This window comes from Ruditapes philippinarum, unplaced genomic scaffold (assembly GCF_026571515.1).
Source record: "Ruditapes philippinarum isolate M1 unplaced genomic scaffold, ASM2657151v2 ctg3206_1_1_1_1, whole genome shotgun sequence".
In the NCBI taxonomy this organism is placed as follows: Eukaryota; Metazoa; Mollusca; class Bivalvia; order Venerida; family Veneridae; genus Ruditapes; species Ruditapes philippinarum.
In genome coordinates, this window is record NW_026859304.1 from 201,735 (window position 1) to 226,208 (window position 24,474).

At 32.9% G+C, this 24,474-nt stretch overlaps 3 protein-coding genes across 3 annotated transcripts; 2 read left to right on the forward strand and 1 right to left on the reverse strand.

Annotated features, from left to right (window-relative positions):
* Positions 1-133: 133 nt before the first annotated feature.
* LOC132756011 (carbohydrate sulfotransferase 11-like) lies at positions 134-3,102 on the forward strand. The gene is made up of 2 exons (XM_060746956.1): positions 134-282; positions 1,806-3,102. The coding sequence occupies exons 1-2, from the start codon at positions 216-218 to the stop codon at positions 3,029-3,031; spliced, it is 1,293 nt and encodes a 430-aa protein (XP_060602939.1). The 5' UTR covers positions 134-215; the 3' UTR covers positions 3,032-3,102.
* Positions 3,103-8,111: 5,009 nt separating this feature from the next.
* LOC132756004 (failed axon connections homolog) lies at positions 8,112-16,487 on the forward strand. The gene is made up of 6 exons (XM_060746948.1): positions 8,112-8,298; positions 8,761-8,893; positions 11,260-11,456; positions 11,955-12,160; positions 13,605-13,724; positions 16,163-16,487. Exons 1-6 carry the CDS (start codon positions 8,189-8,191, stop codon positions 16,276-16,278), a joined length of 882 nt encoding a protein of 293 aa, XP_060602931.1. The 5' UTR covers positions 8,112-8,188; the 3' UTR covers positions 16,279-16,487.
* Positions 16,488-18,394: 1,907 nt separating this feature from the next.
* LOC132756008 (uncharacterized) lies at positions 18,395-22,925 on the reverse strand (the record flags this gene model as incomplete). The annotated part of the gene is made up of 2 exons (XM_060746953.1): positions 18,395-20,954; positions 22,787-22,925. Coding segments are annotated over 2 exons (353 nt in total), but the record flags the coding sequence as incomplete, so codon positions are not given.
* Between the last annotated feature and the right edge of the window lie 1,549 nt (positions 22,926-24,474).

Below are 24,474 nucleotides of genomic sequence, written 5' to 3' on the forward strand. Positions count from 1 at the left end.
ATTTTCCATCTGTCTCATCGTCCGATTGATATATACATTGTGACATCTGGTTCTTTAATTTTGATTCCATCGATTACATAAGACTATAAATGCTTAAAATCAAGTGTATTTTCTTTACCAAGTTAACGTTATCAGCATTTGTGAGTTTGCATAGGTGGCATTTTATTGGCGTTTCTTGGCTTAATTTGACAGATTTACTTTAGAATAAATTGAAAATGAAACTTCACCTTGAAAAAGGAAAATATTTAATATGTGTTATTTGCTTGTTCATGGCTATTAAAGGTATACTTTTAATCATTTCATTACTTTGCTTCTGCTTGTGAGCTGATAAGATTTATGACGGGTTATTATATAAATACGTACTTCAAAGCAATGTATATATTATCAGGATCTTACACCAGCTACCGGTACAGACTGGAATATCTAGCCCGAGGGTCACTGTTTACGACGATTATGAGGCCCTGCAGAGTTTCCGCTAAACAGTTACCCGAGAGCTAGATATTCCCGTCTGTGGCGACAACCAGTATTTGATTCTTTTACTTGCATATCAAATATTAATCAGATTTCGGAAAAAAAATTGTGAAAACTTATATTATCATGTAGCACATTTTTCTTTAAGTAGGGTATGAATAAACAACTTTATAACGAAGAAATGACATCATTCTAAAACGCAATTCATTCAAAGGCGAGTGTGAATGACGTCTTTTACGCGCGACTTAAATATCGTTCAGCACGACATTATTGTTGTCTGTTTGGTATTTTTAGTTTAAATTCTTTTTGCATAATTATTCTACTTGAGTGGTTCCAGTATTCTTTCTTGAATAATGTTGAATCACCCTTAGGCTGTGTTGCCTGTTTTTTAACTTTGTCTTTTGACGTCATACCTGTGATATTCAGGCTTCTCAACCTCTGTTGCCTAGATGACTGAAATATTGTTGGGAAAAGGCGTAAAATGAAACAAATGAAACAAACCTCTGTTCCTCTTTCAAATTCTATATTGTTTAGTTCCGCCCACTGTTTTCTTTTTTAGGGCACACGCTTTCTATTACCTGGTGACCATTTTCATGGAATGGCACGGAAGTGTCACAGTTAAGGTTACATGATTATCGCCATATGTACACATCTGCGGATGATGTAAAAAGTCAATTTATAACCATTTCATGTTTAAATGTTGATTTCTGCTTAAGCCCGTGCTAAGGGTTGAGAAGATAATTTTTCTTTGGGGTCCTTCTGGGCTTCTTGCCGCTTGCGCTTATTGCTGGGTCGGGTGGGGGCTGCGTTCATTGAACGCCGCCTTTCCTTGTTGATCTTGTTTATCATATTTTTTGCACTTGACAGTACCGTCCATGAACAGGCACAATCAAACCCAGCCATCAACATTTTCAATTTTGCCAGTTTGGACTTTCTTTAGGGATTCCTATATTTTCTATTTTTGACTTAGCAACCGTGCAAACAGTAGATATTTATGTCTGATATGCAAGCAAATTTAATCTTAGATGCAAAACAAACAAGTTTTTTTTTTTTATCTAATTCGGTTTTAAGTTTGGCTGATTTTTTGAATGTTCCTCTCGTTATCAATCACATTTTACTAATTACGAATTTGTTTCAATGTTCTAATTGTCCGACTATCTTAAAATGTAATATTGTGATGATAAAATCGTTAAAATGTAAAGCGTTGTGGTTATTTTATTGTTGTGGTTTGTTTACATTTAAACGTTTTAACTAAAATATCCAGAAACAAAAATGTCAGTAAGGTTATTTAGATTATAGTAGATACAGGCTATGTCATATACATGTATTTTCAGGATTATATTTCATCTTAAGTGAGTATAGAAACTTTTCTTTAAAACATGATATTCAAAATATCCTTCTAAGAAGAGGCGGTGCAGACCCTTTATACGATGAACCTTATGACAGGGAATCATTCTATGTTGAAAGACGAAGAGTCATAGATGAAGGTTGTCTAAAAACGAATAGGACTGTTTCTTCCAGTTTGAATGGAAGCAAGTATTCAATTGTTTCGCATAATCGTTTAATATTATGTTGTCCGATAACAAAAGTTGGATCAACATTCTGGAAAAGAATTCTAGCTGTACTTGATAGTCAAGGAAAGTATTCATCACCTTTCGAATTGAATCTAGATCAAGTTAAATCAATAAACGCTTCAAAACTTTCAGCAACAGACTTAAAGCGTGTCGAGGAGAATGGGACATCTTTCATGTTTGTTAGAAATCCTTACTCGCGCATATTTTCAGGTTATATAAGCAAGATTTATCATCCAAATGTAGTGTACTGGAAGCTAGTAGGCAAACATGTCATTCGACTCATTCGTAAAAGTAATAACGAAGTGTATACCAGTTATGGATTTGACGTCACCTTCCCAGAGTTCATTAAGTACTTAATTTATCTCAATGAAAATAACAAAAATGTCGACATTCATTTTAAACCAATGGTTTCAATATGTGACCCCTGCAGCACACACTTTCAATACATAGGAAAGATGGAAACGTTTAAAAAGGACGCCATTTTTCTTATATCAAAATGGCAGAAAGAGTTTGGAAACGTTAGCGTAGAGTTCGGGGACTTCGAGAAAGACTCTATTTTAGATACTGCGAGAGCACGGATTAAGTTTTTATTTCAAACGAAGAAAATTTTAGATCAAATAAGGCTCCCCTTTGAAAAACTAATGTTAAGAACATGGCGAGACCTTCAAATAAGAGGATATATATCTAAGCATGTTGAATTTCCATATGAACATTACAATGTAACCACAATTACAGAAGAGGACTTTATTGTGGAGATTAAAAAAGCTGTGGCGGCTATACCTGACCGTGAAACGATCAAGAAACAAAGAGAAGAGGCTCTTGTACAGTCTTATCGACAGGTCTCAATAGAAGACATGGAACGGTTGAGAGTGTTTGTTAGGGAGGACTGTCAGTTGTTCGGTTACGATGACAAGCCAACACACTTATTTGATCGAACAAAACCTCTGCAAGATGATTTTTTGTATCTTGATGGCTTAGATACGTGAAATACATTTTTCATATCTCTTTTTTCATGTTTTATAGAACTGCAGAAAGTTAAACTGATTGATAAACCAGAACAAAATAATTGTAGTTGTTCCCCCTTGTTCCCCCTAAGAACCCCCTTCCTTTACACAACCAAAATCCGCCTAATCTCTTCTCTCATCTACCCACAAAACTCATGGACCTACAAAAGGCTACAAGTCCTAGCGAATCTAATTAACTGAGATACATAAACCAAGTAAGATGTTGCATGGGTACATGTCCATCTAATTATGGATGATTGATTATACCAATATCAAAGTCATCTCTTTCATCATAGATTTGTTTGTGAACAGTATTATTATCGACTATGATATAAAGATCCAAAAATGACGGGGTTAAATTTCAAGAGTTGAAGTTCTTTGGGATAGATATTAGACACCATTGGATCAATATATAATATAGAGGATTTTCAGAATATGACAAAGTGTTGTTGTCCGAATGGTCGTAAACATGTAATGTATCATATGGAATACTGATTGACATGCTTTAAGTAATAGAAAGAGCAACGAAACACGAAGCTATCTGATTTGTACCAGGTGGGGGAGCCTCCGAGTATTAACCACATTACCGGGTGTTTTGATGTTCTTTTTCTTTTGTATCATAGGCCACGATGAAAACACGTAAACAATATAAGGAATATTACGAGACATTAGCTCTATTGTTTAGTAAGGAGTCGCGAAAAATAAAGCAAATAGCCAGGTTGAACGGCGATTCCTAGCATTTTTGGAAATGCTCATACTTCTAACAACTTCTATTAACAAGTCAATTTAAAGCTGCTTTGAGCCTTTATTTTTTATTGGAAAAATACAATTCTTTGAAGTTTCTTAGTATTTCAGTTACTTTATCTTTGAAAAGTGCTTCATATCAGTGTTAGGCCTTCTCCAACACAGCGTCGCGGCAGTGACGTTCGCTTCTTAAAATAGAAGATCTGGACAGCAATCAACCGCGGTACTAATTTACATATCTAGAGCGGACCTGCAGATTAGAAATATTGAGGGGTTTCCTTCTTGTTTATGTATATTAACCACGGCAAATTTCATTGTCTAACTTAAATCTTTCGATTTGACAATTATATTAAACGATTATCACTATCACTACCACTACCACCATCACAATAACTACTACTACCACCAACATCACCACAACTCTACAAGGACCATCACTACGACCACTTCCTACTACTATTACTATTACTTCTACTTATACTATAACTACTACCACCACCATCAGATCTACTAAATCTTCTACCACCACCACCACTACCACCACCACCACCACCACTACCAACACCACCACCACCACCACTACCACCACCACCACCACCACCACCACCACCACCACCACCACTACTACTACTACTACTACCACCACCACCACTACCACCACTACCACCACCACCACTACCACCACCACTACCACCACCACCACCACCACCACCACCACCACTACCAACACCATTACCACCACTACTACTACTACCACCACCACCACCACTACCAACACCACCACCACTACTACTACTACCACCACCATCACCACCACCACTACTACCACCATTACTACTACCACTACCACTACTACTACCACTACCACTTCTACCAAACCAACCACCGCCACCACTTTCACTACATATACTACTACTACTACTACCACCACCACTACAACTACCACACTCACCCTACCACTTACACTACGACTACTATCACTACTAACACTGCCACCACCACCACCACTGCTGCTACTACATGTACAACTATTACTACTCATATAACTACGACTATGATGACTTCTTCTATATGACTGCAACAACGACGACGTTACATCTACTACTTATTACTTTATTTAAAACAGGCTTGAGAATATACCCGCTTTTGCTAAATATGACAGAATTTACTACATTCTTTTGTATATTTGGTATATTATAACCGTATATATTTTAGTATAAATTTCACACACATTTGATCGAAGGTATTGTAAGTGACTGCTATACATTTTCCATAAGTACTTAAAATATTGAGAAAACAAAAACAATATCATTTGGATATACATACAAAAATGATGCTTGATACAAATGTTGATAAAGATTTTTGTGATTTAAAATGAGCGATATGTCGGATGTATAATAATATACTGTTCCAGAACATTTTATAATCTGCTTTTTAAATATATGTTATATCGGATTATGTAACTTACATTGCCAAACAAATCCATATATAATACTTTCGTGTTGTGTTGTTATATCTAATACTTAATACTTTCAACGTAAATATTCATTGTATTACAAACCTTCCATTATAGATCAATTCACTTTGAGCCAGTTCATAAATGGTAAATACAAGTAACTAATGACATCCCATATCCCTGGTTTATGCAGAGCTCGACATTAAAGCATACTTTTCAATATTAACAAGGCGGTGTTTGCAGTGGTGATGGTGGTGGTGATATTTTGGTAATGGTTATGATGATGGTGGGGATGCTGATGCTGGAAGGAATGATGACTGTGATGATGATGATGATGTTGTTGATGATGATGTTGTTGTAATTGTTGTTGACGATGATGATGATGATGATGATGATGATGGTGATGATGATGATGATGACGATTGTTATGTGTTGATAAAGGTTGATGGTGATAATGGTTAAGGTAGTGATATTGATAGTGATTGAGATGATTATGATTATTGTGAAAATGGTAATAATGATGATAGGTTATAAATGTTATTGCTATGATGATGATACTAACTCAGATAAGAACGCATGATATTTCTTTTATTTTTGGAAAATACGGGACAAGTAATGAAGATTGAAGTGTTTTATGTGGCGGAAGTTTGCCGTTTTGCCATTTATAAAAATTATTTAAATAAAATAAAGGAAACAATAAGTATACTTTAAAATGATACTCGGCCGAAGTAAATCTGTTTAACATGCAAAATTATGTTATTTCTATGTTTTCAATACAAAAATAAATGTAAGCAATGCTTGCACAACAATGAAATAATACTCATTTCTTGTAGCAATTAAGAAAATACACACATTGTTACCATTGAAATTAAATTATAGCATATTTATATTGATTGTTTTTCAAAGAACAACTTCTATTAAAGGTGTTCCTTTCCTTGTTTCACGTTTTACATTTTATTTTAGAATGACCAATGAGATTCAACGATTTTAGTTTGTAATATTAAAATGACCAATAAAATTTCTTCTTATATTCAGTCCTTCCCTGTTACTTTTACAGGCATTCCGAAAAAATAAATTCGCATTGTGTATGCAGGGGACGAGTCATTCGCAACTTTCTGACCCCTATCGTCATACTTCGGATAAGGACCCCGAACACAACGTCGGATACGGTATTTCGGTATAACCTTGGCTAAGAAACTAAACATGTTAACAAAAAGTAATTAAATGCAGTGAATTATTGACAAGATTTTCCCCCCAAGATATCAAGTAATTTAAGTCTGCCAATTAAATTCATAGATATTAAAGTAAACAACATTTAATTATATACTTACTATTATGGTTAAAGTAACCGAAAGTACAAAAAAATGCAAACCTGCTGACATTTAGTCGGATTTGATCAATTCATGGGTATATTTAAATAAAAAAATGGTTTTCAGACATATTTTCAATAAAAATTGTACCGAATATTTCATTGGATGTCAAATACGTACATTCGTTTCACATTATCAACAATAACAATCTCTGTTTTTGTTTACATCTGAAACCACGTGGTAGAACTTTTTTACCGAGGTTTTTATGAATAATAACCGAGGTGGTTCCGATTGGGGACGAGTGTATGCCACGTCACATGTACCGTTGACATGTTGCGTACACCCACCTGCAACATGTCTGCCTTTTCATTTTTTTTTGCCACAACGTTTTACAATATTGGTAAGATACTATTGTATTACTTACTTTATATGCTTTGTAGAATCTTAAAAATTTTTTTTGGTTCCTCTTTAAAGTGTATAAAGCTATATATCTGCTGTAAGAATTATTGTTTGAATACTTCAAAAATGTTTGTATGAAAAAAAAAATCAACAACAAAAAAGCATGGTAGATAATTGCCTTAAAAGCGAATGACCCATGTACAAAATCATTGCTAAACGAATAAAACCCTACTTTAAACTGCAAATATTATTTTGTTCCGGAACATTTTATTTTGATTACGTACAATATTCATGTGTATTAAATAACAGAGACATTCTATGCTACAACTTTTTCGGGAATCAACCATATGACACCAATATAATTTTACTGTTAATAAACTTATTGTACAAAAATATTTCATAAGATAAAGAGATTTATGCCCTTTAATTGTACATCTATATTTCAATATATTGTATGTTTCTGCATAAATGTGTTACATTGTGAAAACAAAAATCTAAAAAAAAACACACACACAAAAAAACTGTATATCTGTTGGCGATATTTTTGCCGTTGGATACAGTTCTTTTTATGTCTAAAATACATTTGTTAGTGCAGTCACTATCCTTAGACATTGTTCGTCTGGTGACTGAGATAGGTAGAAGGTTGATGTAAACATCTATAGTAACATAATCGAAAGAAGTTACAAAAATTTATCTTATTTTTTTTATAGAGAAAATCAATTTTTCGGACACATGAGAATGGACTTTCAATTGCGATAAACGCACACGTCAGTAGTCAACAGATAAAGTAGACACAATCGTGAACCCTAATAGCCGAAGTGTTCCGATTGACATCGACTATCGTAAGAATTTTAACGTCTTAAATTTTTTTCAAGAATTATAGAAATCGAACAATTGTATGTTAAAGTTCCTACTTTCCTAAAGATAAGATTGTTTCCAGTTACGCCTTCGATCAAGCTAAAAAAGATAATGAAAAATAAAATGAAATAAATATAAAAAAATAACACCCCCCCCCATAAAAAAAACAAAAACAAAAACCCAACAACTGTTTCCTAAATCATTTTTGTTATCATTTTCTCCAATATATCTTTTAATGACACAAAATAAACGTATATACCGTGTACCGTATACCGGTATCTTTTCCTTCAACGCTCTAGCATTTAACCTTTTCATTACATTATCTCGGCTAAAAATAGGACGAAAATATTTTTATTATCATTTTCCTTCAACATGGATTTAACTCGTGATTTTATCAAGGATAATAAATCATATTTAGCAGCAGGAGCTGTTGTCGTTGGAGCTACTTGTTTCCTGTATAAGCGATGGAGGAAACGTACAAGGTTAATTCTAGCATTTTCATACATGTAGCTCTAGTAAAAACCCCGATAAAGAGCACATAACTCTGTTATGAGAATATTCACAATATCTGAAAATATCGATATCTATTGATAATCATATAAGTATGTTTACATATCATTTCATTTAAATCATGCATGTTTGCATCAAACTGTCCTTACTTTCTTTTGTCATTTTCTTACACAAAATAGCAGTGCTGTAGACCTACCTATGTTAACATTTTACATAAATTTCTCATCCGAATCCATCTATTTTAGTAGAAACCACTTGTCGAAAGAAATGAACATGTATAAGGAAATTGATTAAACAGTGTACCTTCAATAAAATTTTATCACAGTCTGTAAACGTGATCACTGTTTATAAAGCTCTGGTCGCTTATTTATGTTATGATCATATTTTTTCCAACTTGGAGTTAAGAAAGTAAACTGCATTTATATTTTTAACAGGATATGCGGAGTAGACTACCCAAAAGACACAGTGATATTGCATGTGTTTCCCGGAAACAAGTATATTCCGAATATGGGGCATTTTGTTATGAAGCTAGAAACCTACCTGAGGATCAACAAAATTCCGTATCAGGTGAAAAAAAACAACAAACATCAAAAAAAATCAAATCTAATTCTAAAAAAAAACTGATTTGAAACATTTGTTATAATCATTTAATGACTATTATGCATATATGTGTTGGACATAATGATAAAGTGTCGCACGCAAGAATCATATCCCTACCCAAAACGTCAATGTAGATCAAAAGTAATGACATGAATGTTTATAAATGTTCACTGATGTTCGTGTCCGGTCAATAATTCTGTCATTCTAGGATGGATTTAAAAAATATTATAAATGAATGTGTAAAACATGATCATGATGTGTTACGTATAGGGGTCACGTATCCAGTTCAAAGATCAAGGTCACACTTGTATGTCAAATGATTGTGAATAGATTGTTTTAGTGTATTCTTAAATTTGTCAATAATGGATGAACTTTGATAAAGATGCTGCTTATAATGAACCAAATTCAGCTCAGCAGCCAAACGGTCGCGTTCATACTCGAATGCCAAATTACATGATATGACTGTAAATTGATGCCCAATTTATGTCCTTTTGTCACTCAGTAACAGATTGTGTTATAACTTCTGTTTAAAAGTTATATGGTTAATTACAACAATTTGTGATGAGGTTTCAGCTTAAAGATCAAGGTCACGCTAGGACTTTTAAGATTACGTTCATTGAACGCCGCCTTTCCTTGTTGATCTTGTTGGCGTCCGCGCCGAAGCGCGGCGCCCTTATGGAATGAAATCAGATTTTGTGAATGGGCGACAGCAACTTCTCGAGCCTTTTAGTCGGTCATAATAAAAGCCGATCATTCCGATCGGTATGAGGGTGCTTGATTAAAAAAATGTCTCGATATGTACAAGAAGAATTTCGCAATACATGAAATAACCTTTTCCGTCTCTTCGTCTTTTTTTATTTATCATTTTGTAGTACAAAGTGGGTTATTATGGTATGATGAGTTGATGACCTAAACATTCCGAAAATCTATTTATAGAGGGATGTACTGCTATCGGTAATTCCCGGTCTCTCCCGGTCTATTTTGACCGGGATTTACTAGTGACCGGCGAATAGTATCACACGTTTATTGTCCGGTCTCTCCCGGTTTTGGAGTAGATGTTTGATATCGTTACAGAACAGAACAAATATTTAACAGATAAATAAGCTTTTTTTCCAAAATGAATGTTTGTCACTCAACTTTCAAATTTATTGATTATTATTACACACAAACATACAATTCGAAAAAAAACCAACAACAACAACAATAGCATGTTTCATTTTATCTATATGAGATAAAAACAATAAATATATGCAATAATTGAGAAAAAAGGTACATTTTATGGTATTAATATGACACTATCAACTTTGAAATATTTTATTTAATTTATTGAAAGATTGAGCATAATTTACTGACTTTTTCTAGTTAAGTTTTGACTTATAATCGTCGGTCAATATGACAATTGAATTCTTAAAACATTTTACAATTTTGATAAAAAAAGAGTAGTAAACGTAAAAACTCAGTATTAAAATAGCACATAAAACACACAAAAAAAGAGAGGAAAACAATATTCATTAAATCTGTATTTTTTATATTAAAATAGGTATTACAATTATTGTATAATAAACAATTATGCTCAACATGATCAACATGGTAATATAGCCAGTGTCATATTTTTACTAAGTGTGAACAGATACCTAAAGAGGGGGTCTTCGCTAATAGCGATAGCATAATAAGAGACAATTCCACAAGTGTGGTGTTGATCATGCGTTACACATATGGACTATAAATGATTGTATACATGTATATCCGTTGCTATTAATAATCACGATCATAAAGAAATAACAAGTAATATTCTAATCTCTAGCATGCCAATCAAAGTTCATAATGAATAATGTCTTTCGTCCGTTCATTCTGGTAAAAACAAATTAACCATTGAAAAGTTTATAAGAATATCTTGTCATCATATGTCTACTAGTTCATCTTCTCTTTCTGCATTTCTTGCTTGGACGCCCTTTGATGCTTTGCATCAATGCTTTTCTTGTTTATCATATATTATAGTTTCATAGAAGTACATCGATGGTTTTATCCAGTCATCAATTCTGTCATCCATGACTTTATTTTGTAACAACTAAGTATATTTTTGTGTCACAATAGGAAAACTTGTAACACACAAAGGTCAGGTCGACAGATTAGAAGAAGATTGTTATATAATGTCAAAAAAAAAATCGATGGTTGTTTCTAGCCATATTTATGTTATTCATCCACGAAAGGTTTTTGAATTACTGGACTCACTGATGAAAGTATTGGTTTATGTTTCTCTATCCTCGTAACATATTTTTTATAGTTACCATGTCTTTGGTGCAAGCAATCATAAATTGTGGTTTATAATTCAGCTTGATTTTAATTACCAAAACGGACCAAAGAAAAAAGTTCCATGGATAGAATACAACGGTGTAACTATGGGAGACTCCCAACTGATTATTGAATATCTGAACAAACAGCTGAATATAGACATGAACAGTCATCTTAGTAAACAAGAGCGTGCCATAGCATGGGCTGTACAAAAATGGCTAGAAGAATACACCTATTGGTAAGTTTATATATAATGTATGTACCAGTCAGTTATAAGCAGCGACATGAACGCTGGGCACTGCGGGAGGTTTAGTGTAGTAAATAGGTGATGTTTTACCTCCGTGTGTCCTCGGCGCTACATGGTCACTGCGCAAGTTCTGGCTTGAAGTCCAAATGAGAAAGGATGGGGAACGATTGGGAGGCATTAAGAATTTACTATCTTACTTTTTTCTTTATTCGTGGGTCTTTACCTGCAGGGATTTTGTTGCAAATCAAAACACCAAAAACCCACGATACCCTGTGGGTAAGGTACGGAGTCGATTACAACTAATTTGTACATGTTTGCTCATTCAATGTAGTTATTTTCATAACAAAATAAAATGCGCCTATAAAATGGTCCGACAATCATTTCCAGTTAAGTTATATTTTGTATATACCACTTGTTGCTATAACGATCGTGATTCAAGTCTTTGCATTTTTTTTCAAATATTCAAAACATTCATGTATATATTTAAAGGTTAAACGTTTTTACCAGATGGGTTATAGGTTGGGACGACATGATGCGTTATGTTAATGCTACAAAACTGATGGCACTGTTTTATACAATATTTATGAAACGTCAAGCGGTTAAATATCTATATACAGTGGGTGTCGGTCGTCATAGTAACGAGGAAATACAGGAGATGGTTGTAAAAGATTTGAAACAGTTTTCGGAAGTTCTAGGTTTGTATACCGCTCAATTCCGTATTTTTTTTAATCTAGGTTAAGCATTATGTCTGAGCATGCTTGTTACTAGAGTTACCTCCCATTACTTGTAAATTATAAATATAACACAGAATGTTGTACACTATTCCCTTTCTTAAAACTTCCCTTTGCTATATATCGCGTATCTTAAAATGATTTAGATTGTTGGGTTAATTTCAGTCTATTGATCGTAAATGTGACATGTATTACAATAGAATAGTATGTTTTATTGATAAATTATAAAGGTTAAAGCAACAAAACACGGGCGTTTGTAAAGACAAGAAGTTTTTGAAACAAGGCTGTATAATGCTTAAGAGAAGTGATTGAATTTTACTGTGCTGTATGCCCACTAACGTATTTAAATACACAAAGATGTTATTCCGACCCTATTTCCAGAACATTTAATGGTTTGTGTTGGTAAATGCAGCACTTGGGTGCATTGAAGATTACGTTCAACAAGCTCGGGACTTATCAATATTTATATATCATGTAATTAATAGTTACAAGGAAACTTTTAATAACCTCTTTCCGTTATTTTGCAGTCTGAAATGGGTACAGACTGAAATAATAATACTGTATAATAGCTATTATTCTACCTAGCCCCATATGATTAACAAACATGGTTTTTAATCACAGATAAACTGTAGGGCTGCAAAGGTTAAAGGATAAGGGGTAAAAAACTAAGATGTCCGTTCTCCAGTATTTCAGGCATAAACGCGTGCCTTGTAGAACCAGCAATCTTTCGTAAAAATAACGGGCTGTATACAAACCCGCAGAGGACATGGATCTTAGAGAAACACGTGCATTTGTGGCCAACAACCTTAATCACCTACCGAAACAACAGGTTTCGTGTACAATGCTAAAAACTTAAAAAGACTTACAATGTCGCCATTCCTTGTTGCATTTTTGTCCCATACGTTGTCTATAGATACTTGTAAATGCGACTTTCTTTTTGTGATATAGTAGGCGCAGTGTTCAAGAGTTCTTTTTAAAATGGAATCGGACGCTTCTTAAATTGATCCATATTAAATATTTGCTTATATTGAAAGTGAATATGAATAATATAATTGATACTTTGATGTTTCATTAATTTCAAAAATCTAATATGCCTTCCTGTTTGTGAAAAAGTCTAAAAAGTTATAATACATATAAGTTAAAAAATACGTTACATATTATACAAATGTACACGTGTATTTTAACTTTACAAATATTAACTGAAACAAAATAATTAAAGATTTGTTTAAAAATTTACATTTTTGTTTTTGTTATGGGAATCATTCGAAATGTTTTAAGCACTTTTTAACTTTTTAAAAATGACTTTCTTTTTCTTTGTGTCTTATATATATTTCTTATTAATCTTTCGTACAGTAGATTTTTTTCTGGCGGAAAGCAGACAATAAGACTATTTTTATTGTTCGTACAGGGGATAAAAGGTTCATCATGGGAGAAACAATAACCGAAACAGACTGTGCAGCATTTGGAATTATTTCGCAGATACGTTGGTGCACTCCTGAAAATTGTCCTGGACATAAGCTTCTACAAAGTTAGTGAACATTCCTTTGTTTGTGATACAAACAATTCATATATATGTTTTAGATATTTTGCACTAACAGGTTGCTTTGTATACCTCTATCTAATAACTTGTGCCAAACTTGGTTTCTTTAATTGAACAATATTTGTGAGAAGTAACTCCTATTTTTTACATAATTTTATGATGGACCTGTTTCATAAAAATAACTGATAATTGATATATAACTTGCACTAACCAATCGTCGTCGATGAATAGGCTCAGTCAAACTGAACCTGCAGTTTTACTATTTAGCTAAGTGTTTTTTTAAGGATACGATTCCGTTTTTAGCTCACCTGAGCATATGCTCAGTGTGAGCTATTTGGATCACTCTTCGTCTGTCGTCTGTCGTCCGTCGTACGTCGTCCGTTGTCCGTTCACACTTTTAAAACGACATCTCCTCTGAAACCATAAGGCAGATCATAATGAAACTTCACAGGAATGTTCCTTGTGTGAAGCCTTAACAAAGTTGTTCAAAGAATTCCATTCCATGCAGAACTCTGGTGGCCATGGCAACCAAAAGAAAAAAACTTTAAATATCTTCTTCTAAAAAACCCAAAGAGCTAGAGCTTAGATATTTGGCATGAAACATCTTCTAGTGAGTGTCTACCAAGTTTGTTCAAATAAAAGCCCTGGGGTCAAAATTCGCCCCGCCCCAGGGGGTCATTGATTTTCCTAATATGGATATAGTAAAAACCTAAAAAATCTTCTTTTAAAGAACCCAAAGAGCTAGAGCTAAGATATTTAGCATGAAACATTTTCTAATGGGTGTCTACCAAGTTTGTTCAAATAAAAGCCCTGGGGTCAAAATTCGCCCCGCCCCAGGGGGTCATTGATTTTCCCTATATGCATATAGTAAAAACTTAAAAAAATTTCTTTTACAGAATGCAAAGAGCTAGAGCTAAGATATTTAGCATGAAGCATCTTCTAATGAATGTCTACCAAGTTCGTTCAAATAAGAGCCCTGGGGTCAAAATTGGCCCCGCCCCGGGGGTCATTCATTTTCCTTATATGTTTATAACAAAAACTTAAAAGCTCTTTTTTGAAAAAAAAAATAGCTAGAGTTTAGATACTAAGCATGAAACATCTTCTAGTTAGTGTCTACCAAGTTTGTTCAAATAAAAGCCCTGGGGTCAAAATTGGCCTCGCCCCGGGAGTCATTCATTTTCCTTATATGTGTATGACAAAAACTTACAAAATCTTCTTTGAAAAAAATCAAATAGCTAGAATTTAGATATTAAGCACGAAGCATCTTCTAGTGAGTGGCTACCAAGTTTGTTCAAATAAAAGCTCTGGGGTCAAAATTGGCCCCGTCCCAGGGGACATGGATTTTCCTTATATGTGTATAAGCTAGAGTTCAGATATTAAGCATGAAACATTGTCTAGTAAGTGTCTACAAAGATTGTTCAAATAAAAGCCCTGGGGTCAAAACTGGCCCTGTCCCAGGTGTGTCATTGTTTTTAACTATATGTGTAAAGAAAAAAAACTTCTTTTAAAAAACCCAACAAGCTAGACCTTAGATGTTTAGCATGAAACATCTTCTAATTGGTGTCTACCAAGTTTGTTCAAATAAAAGCCCTGAGGTTTAAACTGGCCCCGCTCCGGGGGCCTATATACAGGTGAGCGACTTTAGGGCCATCATGGCCCTCTTGTTCTCTTCAGTATGCTTTTTAGAGCCGTCCTAACGTGTTCCTCTGATATGTTGTATGATTCTGCTGAATCTTGTTTATCATATAAACACTTACAGGTTATAAACATCATAAACTTATAATCAGATGAAATTGGAATTTATCACCAGAAAGTTATGAAAAGTGCATTTATCACTAAAAAGTTATGAAAGATGCATTTATCACCAGAAAGTTGTGTTAGGGGGAATGTTTCACCCCATAAAAATGAAAGGGCTATTTATCACAAGAAAAGTATGTAATGGGGACTTTTATCAAAAAAATATGTAAGGGGGTATAGTAAATATAGAGTAAACGCACGTTTTTCCGTGCTATATCGTCTGCAGAGTCAGCTCCAACAGTTCCGAGGGACTCTGCATATATATTTAAAGCTATATGTCAATGGACTTTGAAAATATTTGAGGTGGTACGCAAACTTTAACGTAAATTCTAAGTCAAGGGCATAATTCTGTCAAAATGCTTGATAAAGTTACCTCCTCTTTGGTACACATTAGAGGCATATTGGTGAACAAATGTGCAAAGTTTCAAAGCCATATGTCAATGAACTTATATATTTGAGGTGTTACAAAAACTTTTACATAAGTGGTTACGCCGACGCCGACACTGATGCCGACGCTCGGTTGAGTAGGATAGCTCTTCTTATTCTTATCGAATAGTCGAGCTAAACATCATATTTTTGTCATGGTAAAATAAACATTGTTTAGATTAACTTCATTATTGTTTTAACAGGTGACGAACTCAAGAATGTAACTGCATATCTTGATAGAATCAAGGACACCTATTGGGCAGACTGGGACGATATACTTGCCGCCGCTGGGAAGAAAGGAATTAAAAACAATTATTAATCATTTACAATTGCAAAAAGTTTGCGTCTGTAATGTGTACACAATGTTTATCTATCACTTAATAAATATGAAAAGGAAATTTATCATCAAAAAGTGATGAATGTGGATTAATGACAATAAAGTCTTGCAAGGGGGTTTATTATTATATCCATTGTCAACGCGACCAATTTACTTTTGTAAATGCGTACTAATAAATTTTAAACAGCGTATATAGTATTTGAAAGTATTTTCATAAACAGTCGATTTACTAGACTGATTAACAGTTTGCCGATTTACCAAAGTAAAAGTAAGTATGTTATGATTCATTTTAAATACTCCATTCTTATTGGACAAAAAATGAGTCCAAACACTAATATTTCCTAAAACGTTCGCGTGCTTACTCCTATTATTATGAAACTCGATTAAATTTGATACAGAAAATTCTGTTCCGTGTTCATGTTTTTTAATAATTTCAAAATAATTGAAGGCTTTGAAGATAGACACTAGTATTCTCATGATGTCAGATTTAGATAACTGTAATTGGATTTGCTGCTGCGATTTTATCTTTGATATGAAATTAATTAAGTCTTAATGCAATGCGTATTTTAAAAGTAATTAGTTTGTACATAATACCTGGTTTTAATTCTAGGATAACATAAAAAGAATTTTCTGCAGGTATAAACAAGTAATACAGGAAATATCTTTTATATCGTATAATCTTAAAGGTTTGTATCTGTACTATTTTTGTTAATATGCAAAAAAAAAAAAACCAAAAAAAAAAACCAGACACATTTAGAGATTTTAACTGTTTCAGATATATTTCAATTTAAATGCTAAGATCACTTTAACAACATGTAGTATGTGATGATCAGCTGAATCTTGTGAGTTTTGAGAGAACTACTCTATGTTGAACAATGGTAAACTCATATAAAACAATTATATCATGTCTGCAATACTATATAAAATATATGATTATAAAGATATGTTGTATCATAATTATCAAGGGTCCATCCCTAAAGGTATATTTCGTTGGCTTTATGGTATCATAGTTATTGTGGATTTTAGCAAATCTAATACATTTATTTAGTATAGTCAGTGTATTTAAGATATTGTCAAATTTTCTAATAATATCTCAGTTTTAGAATTTAACATCTCATCATTTTACGTCTCATCATTTTAAGAAGTAAAGATTTATTGAAAATCAAATGCCTTACTTATTAAATAAGCAAATATACAATAGAAGATAAATTGCTATCTTTTAGTATTCGGACATGCTCTCGAAATAGAGTAACGACATGTAACTAATGGTAATAAATGATGTGATAAAATGTCTTAACGTCGTTGTTGTTGATTGTTAAAATGATAGATAACAAAAATATTTAAGAAGAAGACCGTTTATTTATCACTTAATATACAAAGTTCTCGTGCAAGCATACACATATAATGACATGAAAAATACAATGACATGAAAGTAAGCATGATGTATTAGATGGACGAAATAAAATACAAATGACAAGAATAAAAAGCATGGTAGCTAATACATACTTTTCTATACACAGTAAAAACTTTTCATTAGTTTGAACATGTAAGGTATACATAAAAGTGGTTGAAATATATATACATATCTAAGCATTAATAAGCTGGTATTTTAATTTGAAAGCTTCATTAATATATTGACAAAGCATAACTGTTTCTTTATTTTTTATCACTTTGTAATAATTGAGTAAACATAAACATACTTGGTCTATTTCTATAATAATTTTTAATATATATATTTTTAAAATTTCCAGATGCAAGACATTTAAACACAAAATTGAACTCATCATCCTCAATTTCATTTGTATTGCAAATTAAACAATATCTCAAATTACGATCTATTCTTTCACATGAATATCTACCTGTCTTTTTTCTAAGATTATGAGCTGAAATACACAGTTTTGTCAAAGCTATTCTTAGTATTCTCGATGCAATCTTTTCTTAGTAAGTTGAAAATTTACCAATTTATAGTTATTCCATTAGGCAATATGCCCATGATGGCATTACAAGCATGGTATAAATGGCGAACAATGACAAGCAAAAATGTACCTCACACATCAATAATTGGAGAAGTTCGAACATTAATTTTACGTACATCCCCGCTTTTGTTTTTTTAGAACTTTTCATTCTTTATTTTTAAGTATATTTTAATGGCCAAAGGCTTGCAAAGTTGTCTACACGAATATGGAACAATTTAGAAACACTTATTTGTCTAATTTTGTATTGTATTTTACGGCACTGAAATGACATTTATTGATTTTAATCCGAATGAATTTTAAATATTATTTATTTAACTATGTTATTAAGAAAAGGAATAGTCTTTACCAAAATAGGTTCAAAATATATTATAAAACAAAAAGACAACATAAAACATCATAGCTTCAATAATGTTGAAAATTGTTATAAAAAGAATATATGGACACACGCGGTCTCGATCTTACAACATGTAGGACATTTAGAAATTGTAAAACTGCAGTTTATCATATTGTGCTGTAATGTTCAGTGTATTTATTTCGTTGAAAATTTGAATTAAATCACATTTTACTACTCACATCTCACGAAATTTACCAGACATTTGTCGAAGACTAATATATTGTGTTCATTGATCGTATAATCAGTATGCAATTGACAGGTTAATAAAATCAAACAATACCCTGCAACAGTACAAATTTCATAGTCAGGTGGTACACTTGCATTAACAGTATCAATAATTTCCAGTGGTCTTTCGGAAATTAACACTTCATAAAAAATGAGGGGTAATAATAGTAATTATCTTAAAAAAACGTAACAACAAAGTTTAGATATTCTAAGCTAAATAGCTAAAAAAAACTGAAATATCGCCAGTTAACATTGATTTATCCTTAAACTAGCAAAATAAGTAAAGGTAACATAAATACAGAAAGTCTAGTCACAGCTAGCTCTAACATACATAAAAGTAAGAATTATATGGACAATTATCATATTTATACCGATGAAAGTAAAAACCCGGATGCTGGTTTAGCAGGTGCAGGAATTATAGAATATGACAAAAATGGAGTAATGATTCAAGAATATAAAATAAAATATAACAAATACTCTTATATTAATACATGTGAAACGACAGCAGCCTATTAACCAAGCAATAGAAATAATAAGAAGGAAAAAATTGATAAAACAGAAATATTTACAGATGGTTTAAGTGTCCTAATATCAGTCAATGTCGGCCTCTCTAAAAATCAAGCAACTATTTCCGCCGATAAAAATTGTCCCGCGTGTGATGAACCAGACAATTTGAAATAGTATCAATAAAAACAACTCTTGGATCCACCGTTTGAAATAGCTGGTGCGATTCTCAAATTTATAAAAAATACAAATAAGATTTAAGTTACTATGGATACATGTATCATAACATAAAGTATCACTTTAAAGGTCGTTACTTTATAAAATGGGATTGAAATGCCAAGGAATCGTCTATCAGTGTGGAACTAAGCAGGACAGGGTTTAATATGCAACTTCCCCATAAATATAGACACATATTTGGACAGACACGCTAAGTTGGCATTAAAAAGATTTATTTCTGTTCTTTTTTTGAGGGTCACTGAATTGCTACATACTTGTACGTCACAAAAATTTTTATTTGTATAGACAGACAGTGGTCCGATATATATGTATATAATTATTATGTAAATTGAATATACAACTATGAATTTAATCTTATATATTTAATTTCAAAATTTACAAAAAATATAATAGTTAAATACACGCATGTAATCGTCTTGTTAAGAGGTCCAAGAAAACTTGGGTTGGTAGAATTTAACAACAGTCAAGATAAAAGTAACATACTGAGTATAAACTTTTTTAATCCCTTATGTATCATGTGAAGAAAGTAGTCACCCAACTAGTGATATAACGCTTAATTCACCGACTAAGAACGAAACTAATACTAACAATACAATGATAATAAACCATATCAAATACTTGGTCGGTAGACACCCTACAAGGGATGAGGCGCTTGGCACACCGACTACTTTCATCAAATCAAACTAAAATACTTAATATTAACATTTAAGAACGAGTATGAATTACGATGACATATTATGTCCATCAGGCTGCAGTACAGTCCATACTTATAATCAAACAAGAACACACGTGCACATCTCAATCAACCGACTTCTAACATCAAATCAAATAACAAACTTAACATATAAGAGAGATGACATAATGTCCAAGAGGCTACGATTTTAAATATCAGAGCTAACTTGTACAGGTATTTCTGTCGTAGTTCCGTCACTGTTGAATTCAATATAATTATAACTGGCATTGTTTATTTGGTTTTGAGATTGAAGAGAATATGCATAATCGTATTGAAATTTAGACTTCGTTTCAGAGCATTTGATTCCAGCTTCCAGACTGCTTGGTGGATCCTTAAGTTCTATTTCATTGTAGTTGTCAGCATTGTTTGTTACTGTTAAATAATCTGTTGTTGAGATTCTGGAAGCTTTCGTATCATTGCACATTCTTTTATTGGTATAGGTTTTCTTTCAGTGGATTGTTGTGTGCAATTTTCTGATGAATCCTGGAGATCCATCTCAGCATAATTGTACGGGTCGTCGGATGCTGCTGAATTATCTGATGCCGGGGTTTCTGGAAGCGTGTCTTGCTGTTGTCTATCATGTTTTCGCCTGAAAATATATTAAAAGGTAAATCTGTTAGAATTCGATAAAGAACTATGATAAATATGGCTAATTCAACACCTTAAAATTCAGTAGATTTGTCGGTGTTTCTAAAATACTTTTAGCATAAAATTTGTTTAAATTTGCTAAAATTGGGATTTCAGTGGATATTTGTCGGTGTTTCTTTGATACTTGTAAGCTTGTTTGATGTTTGTATCTATGATTTGGTTTTATGTGACGCCAACACTGTGTAGTTCATATGGCGCATTCAAGCTTTACTGGTGGAGGAAAATCTCAAGTGTCCTTCCGTGCACTATTTCAGGCTTGAACGCGCATCTGAGTAGAACCACTGGCGTATTTTAAGCTAGTTGGATAACTTCTCACATGAAATAATCAAAAATCCTTTTCGGGATTCGAACCCACAGCGATGGCGCACATTTTTAGAAGATAACGGCTTTAACCAGTCAGGCATCGGCGCTATACACGTTGTATTACATGACAGATGACCTTGTGGGCTGGGTCCGATTTTGTCCAAAGCATATCTCCTACACATATGGAAGATTGTGTGAACCTTCATAGAAATATAATGCAGATCTCTTGAACAAATGCCAAAAATTTGAAAAAAGAGTATAAAGATAAACAAGAAAAGACAAGTTTACACCACACAGCCTCTGCATAATTCAGTCACTAGAGCATCCAGAAGTCACCGAACAGAAAATTGGGAATTACATGTATAAAAGAATTTCAATATAACTTGTCACAAATTTTAACCATTGCAAGGCGGTCAAATTTCTGAAAAATATAAAGATGTATATGGGGACCATGTAATTGTCATTTATTGAAGGATTGTAACACAAATGGTTAAGTCATACCTACGGACCTACGGATGTGACACTTATAATAACAGTCACTATATGCAAAGACAAGGTCACTAAAAAATATGAATTGTCCAGACAATGTCTTGAGTATATCTGCTACACCCATAGAGAAATATTTAAAATGAAGGTCCCTGCGAACAAAGTGAAGGTCACACATATATAGGTCAAAGTTTTAGATAAAATGTGACGATGTGTTAAGGGACCATTTACCCATCGTCACATTTTGAGGAATAGTAAAACAAATGGTACTTTCACTACTTTAGGTGTAAAAATGTAGTTTATGTTAATAGTTTCAAGGTCAGGGGCATTAAAGATAATTATACACCTGAGCATATGCTTGGAGTAATGTTAATATTACTCTATACAATTGGTAATCGACTTTCATGAACATAGTCTCAACCAAGTTCAAATGTCAAGGTCTAACTTAGATCTCTTTGAAAAGTGTTTGTTCAGAGCAAAACTTATGCATGCATTGAGGGAACTTTATATAATTTGGTACACATTTTCATCATTGCGAGGGGGAGTGTTGCGCACATAAGATTGCGATCATTGCAACCAAGGTCAAAGTCACAAAAGAAGAAAAATAATTCAGACGGAAATGTGTGTGGGGTTGACCTTGCTCGTCACACTCCTTATCGCCTACTTCTCCGCCTAAAGATTTAATGACGGGTTTATTTTGTGACAATGCTATTCTTGTTTGAAGAATGTATATAACTCATATCGGCGAAAGTTTTAAAGCACTTTAACAATTTCGTTTTGAGGACATGTAAGCCATTTATTGATAGAGTATCGCGACAATGGAAACTTTAGCTAACATTTTGTAAAGATGTTGTATATAGAGGAAATTTTAATAATAATCTTAATAAAATACGCTTTCTTGTACGGATTAAATTGTTTTCGCTTTTGTGTGTATGTTATTAAGTTGAATCTTAACAATATATTTGAACTGTATTTATTGATTACCTCCTGATCCAAATACAAATAATCAAATTTCCTGCAGCTAGAAGCAAACCAACAGATATCGCAGCAACAAGAGCCTTGTCATTTTCATTGTTATTTTCGGTTTCGTTTCTGGTGTCATTAGTATCGTCATTTTCACCTGCTAAAATAGATGATAATAATAATGTACATCATGGTTAAATATTTTTCAGCATAATACAAAATTAAATCTTAAGGAAATTCAAGTTAAGCAATGAGGCAAAGCAATCCACTAATTGAGTTTTCGTGATTTTTTTTGTGTAAAATTGAATAAACGTAAATATGCATTATAAATTATGCATGAAGATTACCTGAAACTTTACCAGAGAAAGTCACACTTTCTAATATAACTCACGATCAGTATCAATTAAAACATGTCTACAATTACGTCCTTTTTCAAATTTTTCATGCTATTGTCCTAACTTTAAAAACACATGGATTACATACTCGTCATGTATGTCATAGGCCTAATGGGCCTTAGAAAATACCAAATTCATGAATAGTATATCAATAATAAAAGGATTGATCTACCAGCTTATCAGCCCTGTGTTTCAAGGAGCTGCTGATTTATCTGTTGTTGTCTGTATGTAAAAGAAAAGGAAAAGCTATATTATTCTACATTATAAAAAGAGTATTCATATAAACATAAATATATGATTCTAAAAATGGTAGATCTTAACTAAAAATATTATGCTTCTCAAGATATTATATTGTGTTGCGTTGTCGTATCGAGTTAAATATTTTGAATTATTTGTATTAAGTTAAGTTATGTACATGTATATTGTTCAAAACTGGAAGATTTAATAATAGGACTTTTTGTCGGGTTTGATATTGATTATCACGTTTGTTTTAAGCTTTGACCGTTACATACTTAAAATATTGATTAAGCTAAGCAACACTTAACCTTAGCTTGTAGTTCCAAATTATCCAAATAACCCAGTGCTTGCGTTTTTATGTTTCTTTTTCGATTTTTTTTTATTTTGATAGGATAGAAGAATAGTTGAATGCGGGAATCAAACTCGGGTCGCCCGATTCACAGTCCAACGCCCTACCTATTGAGCTTATGTGGCGGATTGTTCATTTGACAAAAAGAGAAGTCTTTACAAATTGTTTTGATGACGTGTCATTCAATGAAGTAAGTCATGCAACATTTGGGCGGGTAATGCATGCAAGTATCCGTTCATATAGTACCATATTAACTGAGTTTGCTGGAAAGTCAACTTAAACTTTAAATTCAGGTTTTGACATTTTTGCATTTTGATCTTCGAGCTGGCTCGAAATTCAAATCCAGTTCAAAATTCTGCCTTTGAAATTTTTGAATTGCGATCTTCGAGCTGGCACGAAATTAAACTCCAGCTTGAAATGCGCTTTTACTCAATTTGAATTATGATTTTTGAGTTAACTCTCTATTACTGTTTCATTGTTATATTAGTACATAAGCCCTGAACGTGTTTTATGTTGCTAGTGTCAAAGGTCGTTTTTATAGATGGAGTTAGATTTGTCAGCTCATATTTTCCTTGAAATTTTATGTCTTTGTACGTAAGATCACGATTCAGCGAGTGTTTTGTAGCAGGTTTAAGGTTACCATAACAAGTATATCAGTAAGCACAGTATGTACTTAACCTTCAGGCTGCAAAGAATGAGTCATTTCCATCTGAGGAAACCGTCATCAT

What these genes read in the sequence shown, in the direction of transcription:
- LOC132756011 (XM_060746956.1), top strand. Translation starts at nt 216, where the DNA reads ATGAAACTTCACCTTGAAAAAGGAAAATATTTAATATGTGTTATTTGC. An exon ending in CTTGTTCATGGCTATTAAAG is followed by an intron (nt 283 to 1,805) that starts GTATACTTTTAA and finishes ATGTATTTTCAG; the next exon opens with GATTATATTTCATCTTAAGT.
- LOC132756004 (XM_060746948.1), top strand. Translation starts at nt 8,189, where the DNA reads ATGGATTTAACTCGTGATTTTATCAAGGATAATAAATCATATTTAGCA. An exon ending in CGATGGAGGAAACGTACAAG is followed by an intron (nt 8,299 to 8,760) that starts GTTAATTCTAGC and finishes TATTTTTAACAG; the next exon opens with GATATGCGGAGTAGACTACC. An exon ending in CTAGAAGAATACACCTATTG is followed by an intron (nt 11,457 to 11,954) that starts GTAAGTTTATAT and finishes ATATATTTAAAG; the next exon opens with GTTAAACGTTTTTACCAGAT.